We start from the raw sequence: 13637 nt of genomic DNA, 5'->3' as shown, positions 1-13637 counted from the left end.
CGGATTTTTCCAGCTGCTGAGAGTGCTGCAGACAGAAATACCTGAGCTGCCAACCTCTGCAGAGACTACCCACCTCCGATGGTTGATTGTCATGAGGCTGTAAAGATCAGGCCCCCCTGTCCCAGCTGGAGTCACCCTGAAGGATCACCCCAGCACTGGAACTCCTTGTGAGAGGCAGGGGCAGCTCATTGAGCCCCACCACAGCCTGACCCCTCTATCTGTCCAACCTCCCTTCCTTCCCTTTAGTAGAACAACCAAGTACTCCTAGAACACCCACTGCATACTAACCTCTGCGTCCGAGTCCACTGCTCAGGAACCCAATCTGTGACATACTCTGAACGCAGGGTGTGGGTTTCCATTGCTCTGGGAGATCTTGCATTTTATCTAAGAAGATACATTTACCCGAAGGGAGACAAAACACAGACTGCTCCATGGGGGACATGGAGGGTGGAGAGGGCACGGCTTCTGACCTGGCAGAAGTCGGAGGAGAAAGCAGATCCACCAACTGACAGTCAAGATATTAAATGAAGGCTTTGCAAGAGAAAGATGGCACAGATGCTTGGGAAGTCCCTTCTGCTTTAGGGTCAGTCTGCGGAGGAGCAGATTATGGAGTGAGGTGTCATACCAGGATGAGCGTGAGGTTAGAGGACAACAAGCCCCTCGTTGTCCAATGAGCCAGGCACATTCTGTCGCAATCTGGGGACCTTAACAGATATAGGGTGTTGAAATGAGGGTACCAAGAGCTCGGCTATATCTTGTAACTGGTCACACAACATCTGGGATACTGGGTCCAGCTTGCTGCTGCTGCTAAGTCGCTTCAGTCGTGTCTGACTCTGTGCGACCCCAGAGATGGCAGCCCATTAGGCTCCCCCGTCCCTGGGATTCTCCAGGCAAGAACACTGGAGTGGGTTGCCATTTCCTTCTCCAATGCATGAAAGTGGAAAGTGAAAGTGAAGTCGCTCAGTCGTGTCCGACTCTTCGCAACCCCATGGACTGCAGCCTTCTAGGCTACTCCATCCATGGGATTTTCCAGGCAAGAGTACTGGAGTGGGGTGCCATCGCCTTCTCCAGGGTCCAGCTCACAGCATCTCATTTTAAGGAGAATACTGACCAGCCTCAGCTGCATACCAGAACCCTGAGGTCTGGAACCTAGGAGAGAAAAATGGAACTTAAGGATGATCAGACCAAACAGATTTGGGTGCCAGGATTGTCTTTCAACCATTTAAATGCCATAGTGTAGAAAAGGGCATCCCATTAGCAGGAAATGCCCCCTCAAAGCCCCTGGTGGATTAGGGTCATGGCACATCCACTGTCCTCTGACATCCATTCTCTCCTTCCCTTGTGTTTAACAGCACTCCTGACTCTTAGCTGTGCACATGGCTGCTCAGAATTAAGATATTTCCCAGAAGCCCATTCAGCTGTAGCCATAGAACTTATTTCTGACAATATAAGGGATGTAAGCTAAAGCATGTACAACTTCCAGAAGGTGACTTTCAAGGATAGCAGGAAGTTGGACCATCCCTTTTAAAAAATATATTTACTTATTTTTGGCCATACTGCACAGCTCCTGGGATCTTAATCCCCCAACCTGGGATTGAACCTAGGCTCTCAGCAGTGAGAGCTTGGAGTCTTAACCCCTGGACCATCAAGGAATTCCCAAATCATTCTTTGTTTCTTTCTCCTTTCTGTTCCCTAGATCATACAGGCAGAAAGGCTGGAGCTCAAGCCATCGTCCAGGACTAAGAAGTGGCAGAGCAACCAGCTAGAAGGAGCTTGGTTTCAGAGTCCGTGGCCACCTTATCATCTAATAGACACTGCTGCTCGGGGTTTTCTGCAGTGCGTAGCTGACCTGACTTCTAGCTAACACAGTGGTGACCATGTGTTGGCCTTTCTATCTAGTACTTTCCCTTTCTCTTTCCCTTCTTTGGGGAAACTCCTTTTTGTCTGTCCTGCAGTTTCTCCATACAGTTCCACTGGGGCCTGCCAATCTTAGTGACTCAATCCCTGCCTCAAGGCTGGGAACCACTGGCAGCCTCTCAAGGAGAGAACAAGGAGAGAATTAAGGCCAAGTGCAGAGAGAAACAGAGATAAGAGCAGGAGGGGAAGAGCCTGATGGTGGCTGAGTCTCTGGCTCCAGGTGTCCCAAGGCCCCACTGAACCCTCTCCACCCAGGGTTGCTTCTAAGGGATAGCAAATGGGGAATTCCCTAGTGGTCCAGTAGTTAGGACTCCAGGCTCCCACTGCCGAGGACCTCCATCCCTGATCGGGGAGCTAAAATCCCACAAGCTGTGCAGCCAAAAAAAAAAAAAAAAATTAAAAAGATAAAGATAAAAGGTAGGAAATGTCCTTCTTCAAACTGGATGACTGCCACTTACATCTCAGAGAGTCCTGTCTAATGCGGAATAGCATGTACCTGACCTGCCTCTTGAGAAATCTGTATGCAGGTCAGGAAGCAACAGTTAGAACTGGACATGGAACAACAGACTGGTTCCAAATAGGAAAAGGAGTACATCAAGGCTGTATGTTATCACCCTGCTTATTTAACTTATATGCAGAGTACATCATGAGAAACGCTGGACTAGAAGAAACTCAAGCTGGAATCAAGATTGCCGGGAGAAATATCAATAACCTCAGATATGCAGATGACACTACCCTTATGGCAGAAAGTGAAGAGGAACTAAAAAGCCTGTTGATGAAAGTGAAAGAGGGGAGTGAAAAAGTTGGCTTAAAGCTCAACATTCAGAAAACGAAGATCATGGCATCCAGTCCCATCACTTCATGGGAAATAGATGGGTAAACAGTGGAAACAGTCTCAGACTTTATTTTGGGGGGCTCCAAAATCACTGCACATGGTGACTGCAGCCATGAAATTAAAAGATGCTTACTCCTTGGAAGAAAAGTTATGACCAACCTAGATAGCATATTGAAAAGCAGAGACATTCCTTTGCCAACTAAGGTCCGTCTAGGCAAGGCTATGGTTTTTCCAGTAGTCATGTATGGATGTGAGAGCTGGACTGTGAAGAAGGCTGAGCACCAAAGAATTGATGCTTTTGAACTGTGGTGTTGGAGAAGACTCTTGAGAGTCGCTTGGACTGCAAGGAGATCCAGCCAGTCCATTCTGAAGGAGATCAACCCTGGGATTTCTTTGGAAGGAATGATGCTAAAGCTGAAACTCCAGTACTTTGGCCACCTCATGCAAAGAGTTGACTCATTGGAAAAGACTTTGATGCTGGGAGGGATTGGGGGCAGGAGGAGAAGGGGACGACAGAGGATGAGATGGCTGGATAGCATCACTGACTCGATGGACGTGAGTCTGAGTGAACTCTGGGAGTTGGTGATGGACAGGGAGGCCTGGTGTGCTGCGATTCATGGGGTCGCAAAGAGTCAGACACGACTGAGCGACTGAACTGAACTGACTGAACTGAAGGAGTCAGAGGTAGAAATCAGACAAACACTAGAGCAGCAGGAAGAAAAGGGTGGGAGAGAATGCAAAAAGATCAAATGGAGGAAGTCCTGACAAAGGGGGTGAGGGGTGGGCCAGGCTCTGAAAGAGGTGGGGATTCTGACTAGAAGGTGAGGGAGGGTATCCCCAAAGAGAAACATGATGGGGTGGACAAGGGAAGGAAAATGAGCAGGGGTGGGTTTTTTAAAAAAATTAATTATTTATTTGGCTGCACTGGATCTTAGTTGTGACATGAGGGATCTTTGGCCAGCTTCTGTCTGATTGTGGCCTAGGGCTTAGTGGCCCCACAGCAAGTGGGATCCTAGCTCCCCAACCAGGGATGGAACCTGAGTCCCCTGCATTGGAAGGCAGATTTCCAACCTGGGACCAGGGAAGTCCCAGGATCTCTTCTTTAGTTTCAGCATGTGGGATCTAGTTCCCCAACCAGGGATCGAACGCCATGCTCCCTGCAGTGGACATAAGGAGTCTAAGCCGCTGGACCACCAGGGAAGTCCTGAGCAGAGGTAGGTTTTGAGAGTCTGTGCGGGAGGAAAGGGAGGAAGAGTGGGGAGGGGAGGGGAGGCATATCATAGAAGGCCCCTCATGTCAACCCCTTAGTCAGCAGTTTTCAGACGTTCATCTTCCTTAAAAATGCAGATTCAGGCAGTAGCTGTGGACGATGAGACCCCATCGAGTGGGAAACTGATTGGGGTGTTTCGGGAAATCAGACAGAGTAGACTGAAGATGGGGAAACGGATGGGCAAATTGAGGCATTAGAAGACGGTGGGAATTCAAAGGTTAAGGAAGAGGAGGAAATCATGAAACAATTTTGAAATTCATGAAAGTTATGAAAGCTTTGGAAATTGGATGAAGGCAGTCAATGGTGACTATCTGAGCCACAGGAAGACCAACAGCCCCGATAGCAAGAGAAAGGCTGTTGTGGCCTTGGGCTTCCCAGGTGGCTCAGTGGTGAAGAATCTGCCTACCAATGCAGGAGATGCAGGAGACGCAGGTTCAACCCGAGTTAAGAAGATCCCCTGGAGAAGGAAATGGCAACCCACTCCAGGATTCTTGCCTAGAAAATCCATAGACAGAGGAGCCTGGCAGGATACAGTCCACATAGTCACAAAGAGTCAGACACGACCTGGCAACTGAGCGTGAGGTGGCCTTGCTTAGAGAGGGTGCTTATATAAGCTCCTTCAGAACCAAATAGAAATTTCTGTAGGCAGTTGGAGACAGAGGTTGGAGCTCAAAGGTGGGTTGCTGTGGTTAAGATTCCTCCCTTCAACTGCAGAGGATGATGGTTCAATCCCTGACATGGCCCAAAAGATTTTTTAAAAAGCATTGTCGTGGATTTTGGACTTATCAGCCTCAAGGTGAAAGCCGAGGGTGAAAGTGGGTGAGATTCTAAGAGAGCAAAGAGAGGGGTGAGGACTAAAGACTGAACTCTACCACTCTGGGTTACAAAGATAGAAGTGTTCACAGAAACAATCCTAGAACCAGACAAGACTCCTCACAGATGGAGAAACTGAGGTCCAGAGAGCAGGAGTACTGACTTCTGCTTGCCTGTTGGTTAGAGGAGAGCCTGGTTTTCAGCCTGAAGCTCCTTCCTTTTGCTTTTGTAGCCGTCCCCAGTGCATACAGGGGACAGCATCTCCTTAGGTGTTATTTTATACTCATCAGCAAAAATGTGCCAGTAAGTCCAGAGGATTCTAAATGGTTAAAAGCCTTCCTCTTATACAAGAACTGAATTGAGGCACTGGGAGAAAGAAGTTTGATGAGTTTCTCAGCCGGACAGGGACATGAAGTCCTTTTCTGATAAAGCATCCAGCCCATTGCAGAAATGCCCAGTCACAGCCAGGGCTTGCTTGGTTTGGGTGGCAACTGAGTGGAGCAGGTCTCACTGGCCCCCACCACTGGCTGAAGATGGGGTGAGGTGAATGCCAGCCAAGTGCTGGGGGTCCGGACTAGGATACACTTGCTTGGCATGTCTCCTGGCCTCAGCCTGAAGAGTGGACACAAAGGGCACTGCAGGCCCGCTCTCCCTCCTCTGGCAGTTCTATTTTGGGATTGCCTTTCTCTGGTCTCACTTTCTGGAAAGGTTCTAGGGTGCTGAAGGCCCTTAAACCTGCTTCCCACCAATCCCACTTCTCTTGGATTTCTCCCCCTATCCATATCAGGGTAGCAGCATGCCCAAGTGATCTAGCATAGAAATAAACCAGTTTTGCTTTGCAATTAATCTATTATACGGCACAGTCAAGTTTTATGTACATTTCCTGAATGTGCGTTTTATTTTATTTTTTAAAGAATTTTTGCAGGGAAGATGGGGGAAGGAAGAGAAAGCAAACAAGCCCAGGTCAACCATCCAGTTTATTACAACATACTTATCAGACAAGAACTTTTATCCTCGGAAAGTGTTCCCCTGAGGCATGTAATCATTTGTTCACAAAAGGTACATAGTAGCTGCTCAGCTGAGACTTGCTGGGAAAGCAAATCCAAGAAGGAATAAGGGGATAAGATGAATAACTTGGACACAGTAAAGTCCCAATGAGGAGATGAAACAACACTGGAAAACACTGAATGAGTGAGGACACACCCCGATGGTTCCCAGGGCCATTGCGTCAGTCAGGGCACACCTGTAGGTAGAGAGGCCATCAGTGAGCAAGAGGTTCTTTGTCCAAGGTCTCTCCATCCACCCCCACCCATACCTGTTTGGAAGGAGCAGCCCAAACAAGCAAAGAAGTGCCCTTTTTTAAAGGTCATAGGAAACCGAAGTGAACAGCCAGGCGAGCTGAAAGCCAGCAGTCCCTGGCTGGCACCCCCAGCCCCAACTCGGGTGTCGTCCCTTCCCTCATCTGCACAAAGCCAGTTGGGGAGGAGGGGCAGAGGCCACAGAGGAAACCAGACCCTTGTGGGGAGGCCAGCAGCCTCAGCTCCTGGCCCGGGCAGGCCACGTGTTGTTATGGTTTGAGTTGACCAGCTGGAATCAGTGGGGGGATTTGTAAGGAAACCACATTAATTAGGAAAAAGCAAACAGGACCATCCCTTGTCCCTCTCTCTGCCAGCCCTTTCTCCCAGTTTCTCATGCAGCCTCCTCCCACCGTTGTCTCTACCCTATCAGCTCTCTCCACTTTCCTGAGCCTTTTTGCAGCTGCTGCTTCTTCACAGCGAACATCTGTGTGGCTCTTGGCTCTGACCCCCTCTTCCTGGGCGAGGTGGGAGGAGGGCTGAAAGAGCGAGCACACTCATCCACAGCTGGGACCAGGACTTCCTCAGCCCCGAAGCCATAGACAGGCTGACCCACCCAGGGCTTCCTAACGCTTGCTTTTGCTCTGACCTGAGCCGGCTGTCCCACTGGCCAGCAGCAAGTCACTGAGACCAAACAGATCTTCTCTGCTGCCAGTTTTTCTTGGGGAAATGAACATTTTCCTGGGCTCCTCTGTTATGAATGTTTCCCTGAACATCTTCATTAGGACAGTTTACTTGGGACTTGAGTTCTCTCCAGGTCTAAGATCTAGGGTCCAAGAAGGACCCCAGAGGAAAGAAGGAGGATTTTCTTGGAAAATGGGGTGAAAGCAAGGGGGCTGGGTTCCTGGGAAGAGGAGGAAGATTGTGTCAGGATAAGGAGTTGTTCATCGGCCTCCTTTCTCTCATACAAGTGCACACAGTGAGGCATCTTGGTGGCCTGTTCCAGGGTTGCTATTGCAGCTGGAAATAGTTCCTTCCCGTGCATGAGAGTGAATCTGCCAACAGCCCTCTGACTCTTGAAAGGACCTCCCCATTGGGTGGCAGCTACCATTTTGCAGCCCCCCAGAGAAGGGCCCTCACTCCATTATATCCCACAGTACAGCTGTACTTGAAAAAACAATAATGACAAAAGCCACAACCTACTCAACTGGGAACAAGGTATGTAAGACTCACTAATGAAAAAAAAGATGCTAGTTTTGGAGTAGGGAGATAGGTCTTCAAAAATATGTCTGAATTAAATGCAACCTAGTGGTTCAGTGGTTAAGACTCCTCACTCCCAATGCAGGGGGCCTGGGTTCCATCTCTGGCCATGGAACTAGATCCTGTATGTTGCAACTGAGAGCCAGCATGCAGCAACAAAATCCTGTGTGCCACAACTAAGACCCAGCACCAGGCAGGAAAAAAAAACAACTTAAATGCCTAGTAATTGGGGATTGATTAAGCAAGTAATGGCACTTCCAGACAATGAAAAACAGAAAAAGAGACCAAACAGAGATTCCAGAAATAGATCTATATCAGATAAAATGCAGTGGGGGAAATTATAATATATTTAATAAATGATGCAAGGTCAGTTAAATATCGCCATGGGGGGAAAAATGAATCTTAATCCCAATCTCAGACCACATAATAAAAGAATTCCAGATGAGTTTAAGACCCAATGTAAAAGTGGAAGACTACATAGGAGAACATCTTCATGACCTTGATGAGGAAAAAATTTGAATAAAAACCAAATAAGCCAACAACAAAGGAAAGAAAGCTGATAAATTATATGATGTTAAAATTTAAAACACTGCTTATCAAAAAATATACAGTTGGTGTATATATATAAATATATATATATACACACACACACTCACACACACAGTTGGGGCTTCCCTGCTGGCTCAGTGGTAAAGAAGCCACCTGCCAATGCAGGAGACACAGGTTCAATCCTGGTCCAGGAAGATCCCATATGCGGAGCAACTAAGCCCATGCAGCACAACTATTAAGCCTGGGTTCTAGAGCCTGGGAGCCACAGCTGTTGAGCCCATGTGCCGCACGTACTGAAGCCTGCATGCCCTTGACGTCATGCTCCACGGCAAGAAAAGCCACCACAATGAGAAGCCTGAGCATGGCAACTGGGCTTCCCTGTTAGCTCAGTTGGTAAAGAATCTGCCTGGAATGCAGGAGACCCCAGTTTGATTCCTGGGTCAGGAAGATCCCCTAGAGAAGGGATAGACTACCCACTCCAGTATTCTTGGGCTTCCCTTGTGGCTCAGCTGGTAAAGAATCCACCTGGAATTAGAGAGTAGCCCTCACTGGCCGCAACTAGAGAGTCGACACAGAGCATCAGAGACCCAGCTCAGCCATAAATAAATATAATTATTATTTTTAAAATATAGTTGACCCTTAATAACATGGGTTTGAATTGCATAGGTCCATGCACATGCAGATTTTTTTCAATAATAAATACTATAGTACCACTCAATCCTTGGTTGGTTGGTTCCATGGATATGGAACAGTGATTATGAACAAACCTCATATAGGAGGAAGCCTATGTACAGAGGTCCAACTACAAATTACACTCGGATTTTAAACCGCATGGAGATTGGTGCCTAACCCCTGCATTGTTCAAGGGTCAACTGCAATGTAAAAGAATGAAAAGGCAACCAAAGAGAGGGAGATGACATTTACTATACATACATCCAACAAAGGACAAGTATTCAGAGTATATAAAGAACTTCTGCAAATCAATAAGAAAGACAACCCAACATAAAATGGGCCAAAGACTTGAACAGACACTTTACAAAAGACAATGTCTAGATGGATTGTAAATATATGAAAAGTGACTCATCCTCATTTAGGCATCAGTTCAGTTCAGTTCAGTTCAGCCGCTCAGTCTTGTCCAACTCATTGTGACACCACGAATCGCAGCACGCCAGGCCTCCCTGTCCATCACCATCTCCCGGAGTTCACTCAAACTCACGTCCATTGAGTCGGTGATGCCATCCAGCCATCTCATCCTTTGTTGTCCCCTTTTCCTCCTACCCCCAATCCCTCCCAGCATCAGGGTCTTTTCCAATGAGTCAACCCTTAGCATAAGGTGGCCAAAGTACCAAATGTAAATTAAATACACAATGAGAACCTACTCTGTACTCACCAGAAGGGCCAAGATGAAAAGTACAAAAAAAAAAATCAAATATTGATAAGGATGTGGAACAACCATAATCAGTAAAACTACTGTGGAAAACTGTTTGGACTTCCCTGGTGATGCAGTGGACAAGAATCCGCCTGTCAGTGCAGGAGACATGGGTTTAATCCCTGGTCAGGGAAGATTCCACATGCCACAGAAAAACTAAGCCCATGGGCCACAACTATTGAGCCCTCGAGCCTTAGCCACTGAGTCTATGTGCCACAACTACTGAAGGCCATGTGCCTAGAGCCCGTGCTCTGCAACAAGAGGAGCCACCCCAGTGACAATCCTGCACACCTCAGCGCAGTTCCCCTGCTCGCCACCAACTAGAGAAACCCCTTGCAAAGCAACAAAGAACCAACACAGCCAAAAATTTAAATTTTTAATTTAATTTAAAAAACTGTTTGACAGAATCTACTTAAGCTGAGTGTACACATACCCTATAAGCCAACAGTTCCACTCCTAGATATATTCCGAAGAGAAGTTTGCCCTTGTATTCACCAAAAATCATATAGAAGAATGGGTATCACATCACTATTTGTAACAGTCCAACTGGAAATTCCCTAAATCCTATCAACAAAAGAAAGGATAAGTAAATTGTAGTATAATCACAATGGAACATTATATGCAATAAGAATGGACGATGATGACAATGTATAATAAAAATGTGGGTGACTCTCACAAACCTGACATTGGTGAGCAGATGAAAGTAGATGGAAAGAGTACATGCTTACATGAGATTCCATTTCTACAAAGTTCAGCAGGGGGGGAAATTTATGGTGTTAAAAGTCAGGATAATGATTACTGTGGTGGGAGGTAGGGAGTAGCGTCTGGAAGGGGACACTAGGGGAGTGCTAGTAATGTTCTACTTGTTGGTGTGGGTAATGTGTCCCCTTTGTGGAAATTCATCAATTGTAGATAACTTGTATACTTTCTTCAATAACAACTTTTTTTAGGTAAAGGCTAGTCTCTTAGCAAAATCTGGTCTCACAAAATTCTTTTTTCACATAGAAACTAATTACAAATGGATTCACAGAAAAATAAGGGACTTCCCTGTGGTCCAGTAGGGACTTCCTTTGTGCTCCCAGTGCAGGAGGCCCAGGTTCAATCCCTGGTCAGGGAACTAGATTCCACATACTGCAACTAAGACCCGGCACAGTGAAATAAATAAATATGGACTTTCGTGGTGGTGCAGTGGATAATAATCTGCTTGCCAATGTAGGGGACACAGATTTGATTTCTACTCTGGGAAGATTCCATATGCCAAGGAGCAACTAAGCCCACGTGCCAAAACTGCTGAGCCTGTGTGCTTAGAGCCTGTGCTTTGCAACAAGAGAAGCCACCACAATGAGAAGCCCTCATACCACAGTAAAGATTAGACCCCACTCACTGAAACTAGAGAACAGCCCACTCAAAAAGAAACAGAGACCCAGTGCAGCCAAAGATTAATCAAAAAACGACATTACAAGACAAAGAAAACACACAGTATTATTTCATTTTGCTGAATGCAAATAATGCTTATGTCTGAATTATGGCTATTTATTTTCTCTTCATTGTTTCATTTTTTTTACAATGATAACATGTTACTTATCGTAGAAAACACAAGTTTATTTTTTTAAATAAACTTTGATTAAATTAGGATATGATAACAAAGAGAGGGTTAACATTCAAGTCTTTTGACTCACTGCGTCCAAAACAAACCCTGGATGGGGCTCTGTTACTGCCTTGGTCCCAGTTAATCCCCAGAAGCTGGGGGCTTGTAAAGAAACATGGGGTGTGGTACAAGCAGGAAGGGTTCAAGGTCATCTGTACAGAAGGAAAGTAAAAGCTACCAGGACAGATGAGGACTTCCTGCCCTGGCTAGAACACCTAGACACACGCACCACCAAATTCCCTGCTCCACTCCTAACCCACGTGTCTGTCTCACCTCCTAGACTGACCATTCTCTCAAGTTCCCCCTTCCTGGGGCCTGTCTTTTCCGAATGTGACGTTTTAAGGAAACCCAGTGCCACATTTTTCCTTTTTCCCTCTTAGTTGATACCACTCAAGTACCCCATACAGCAGCTGCTCTGCATCATCTTAGCCCACCAATGTGACAGTCCCACCTGGAAGATTGACTCCTTCCCTCCCCTCATCAGAGAGTGTGCTCTGCCCTTTAATAAGCCTTATTTCCCCATGTGTGAATCAGACTAGGAGAACTAGAAAATCCCCCTTCAAGTGTGGAAAATAATATCCTAACCACCATGTGGAAGAACTGAGGTGTAAATGGCTTTCCTTTCTTATATAGCTCTAGAGAAACATTCTGTTCATCCTGCAAATCTAAAAGATAGAAAACTGAGCTTTATTTTTGGTACTATAAATTTTGTTATTAGACATGTCAAACTTGTGAAAAGTACCTAGCACACGGTCATCTCAGTAACTGCCTTATTAATAAATTATGGTTATTGAGCACTTATGTTTTTATCTCATCTAATCTTCACAAAAGCCGTAGAAAATAGGTCCTACTTATTCACTCAACAAATATATTTTGCATTCATTATGTGTCAAGCACTGTACTAAATGCTGGAGACATGAGCGTCAACAACAAAACCAATGTCCTTGCCTTCGTGGAGCTTACAGTTTGATGGGGAGATACATATTACACAAATTGATACAAAACTATAATTGAACAGGGTACTAAGATGGAGGGGGCTTCCCTGGTGGCTTGGTGGTAAAGAATCCACCTGTCAATCCCCAGTCTGGGAAGGTCCCCTGGAGAAGGAAATGGCAACCCATTCCAGTATTCTTGCCTGGGCGATCCCATGGACAGAGTAACCTGGCAGACTACAGAGTAACCTGGCAGTCCACGTTGTCAAAATAGTCGGACACGACTTAACTAAGAAACCAACAACTAAGATGGAGAGATATCTGGTGTGGAGAACCAGTGACAGGGAGATTAAGGAAGACTAACATGGAAGTGAAGTTTGAGCTGAGCCCTGAGAAATAAGCTTCAGTTCAGTTCAGTTCAGTTGCTCAGTCATGTCCTACTCTTTGCAACCCCATGAACTGCAGCACACCAGGCCTCTCTGTCCATCAACAACTCCCAGAGTCCACCCAAACCCATGTCCATTGAGTCGGTGATGCTATCCAACCATCTCATCCTCTGTCTTCCCTTTCTCCTCCTGCCCCCAATCCCTCCCAGCATCAGGGTCTTTTCAAATGAGTCTCGCATCAGGTGGCCAAAGTATTGGAGTTTCAGCTTCAACATCAGTCCATCCAATGAACACCCAGGACTGATTTCCTTTAGGATGGACTGGTTGGATCTCCTTGCAGTCCAAGGGACTCTCAAGAGTCTTCTCCAACACCACAGTTCAAAAGCATCAACTCTTCGGCGCTCAGCTTTCTTTATAGTCCAACTCTCACATCCATACATGACTACTGGAAAAACCATAGCCTTGACTAGATGGACCTTTGTTGGCAAAGTAATGTCTCTGCTTTTTAATATACTGTCTAATTTGGTCATAACTTTCCTTCCAAGGAATAAGCGTCTTTTAATTTCATGGCTGCCATCACCATCTGCAGTGATTTTGGAGCCCCCTCAAAATAAAGTCAGTCACTGTTTCCACTATTTCCCCATCCATCTGCCATGAAGTGATGGGACTGGATGCCATGATCTTAGTTTTCTGAATGTTGAGCTTTAGGCCAACTTTTTCACTCTCCACTTTCACTTTCATCAAGAGGCTCTTTAGCTTTTCTTCACTTTTGCCATAAGGGTGGTGTCATCTGCATATCTGAGGTTATTGATATTTCTCCTGGCAGTCTTGATTCCAACTTGTGCTTTCTCCAGCCCAGCATTTCTCATGATGTACCCTGCATATAAGTTAAATAAGCAGTGTGACAATATACAGCCTTGACATACTCCTTTTCCTATTTGAAACCAGTCTGTTGTATGTCCAGTTCTAACTGTTGCTTCCTGACCTGCATACAGGTTTCTCAAGAGGCAGGTCAGGTGGTCTGGTAGTCCCATCTCCTTCAGAATTTTCCACAGTTTATTGTGATCCACACAGTTAAAGGCTTTGGCATAGTCAATAAAGCAGAAATAGATGTTTTTCTGGAACTCTCTTGCTTTTTTGATGATCCAGAGGATGTTGGCAATTTGATCTCTGGTTCCTCTGCCTTTTCTAAAACCAGCTTGAACATCTGGAAGTTCACGGTTCACATATTGCTGAAGCCTGGCTTGGAAAATTTTGAGCATTACTTTACTAGCCTGTGAGATGAGTACAATTGTGCAGTAGT

The 13637-nt window shown here is 46.0% G+C and overlaps 1 protein-coding gene across 1 annotated transcript in view; it reads right to left on the bottom strand.

Annotated features, from left to right (window-relative positions):
• Positions 1-5793: 5793 nt before the first annotated feature.
• RSPH9 (radial spoke head component 9) overlaps positions 5794-13637 on the bottom strand; it is a 41963-nt gene continuing 34119 nt past the window's right edge. The window contains exon 5 of the mRNA XM_042237275.2: positions 5794-6078. Within this exon, the coding sequence (XP_042093209.1) occupies positions 6068-6078 (11 nt within the window). The 3' untranslated portion in view covers positions 5794-6067. The remainder of the gene's footprint in view (positions 6079-13637) is intronic.

Source organism: Ovis aries, chromosome 20 (assembly GCF_016772045.2).
Source record: "Ovis aries strain OAR_USU_Benz2616 breed Rambouillet chromosome 20, ARS-UI_Ramb_v3.0, whole genome shotgun sequence".
Lineage (NCBI taxonomy): Eukaryota > Metazoa > Chordata > Mammalia > Artiodactyla > Bovidae > Ovis > Ovis aries.
This window is presented reverse-complemented; position numbering and strand designations above follow the sequence as displayed.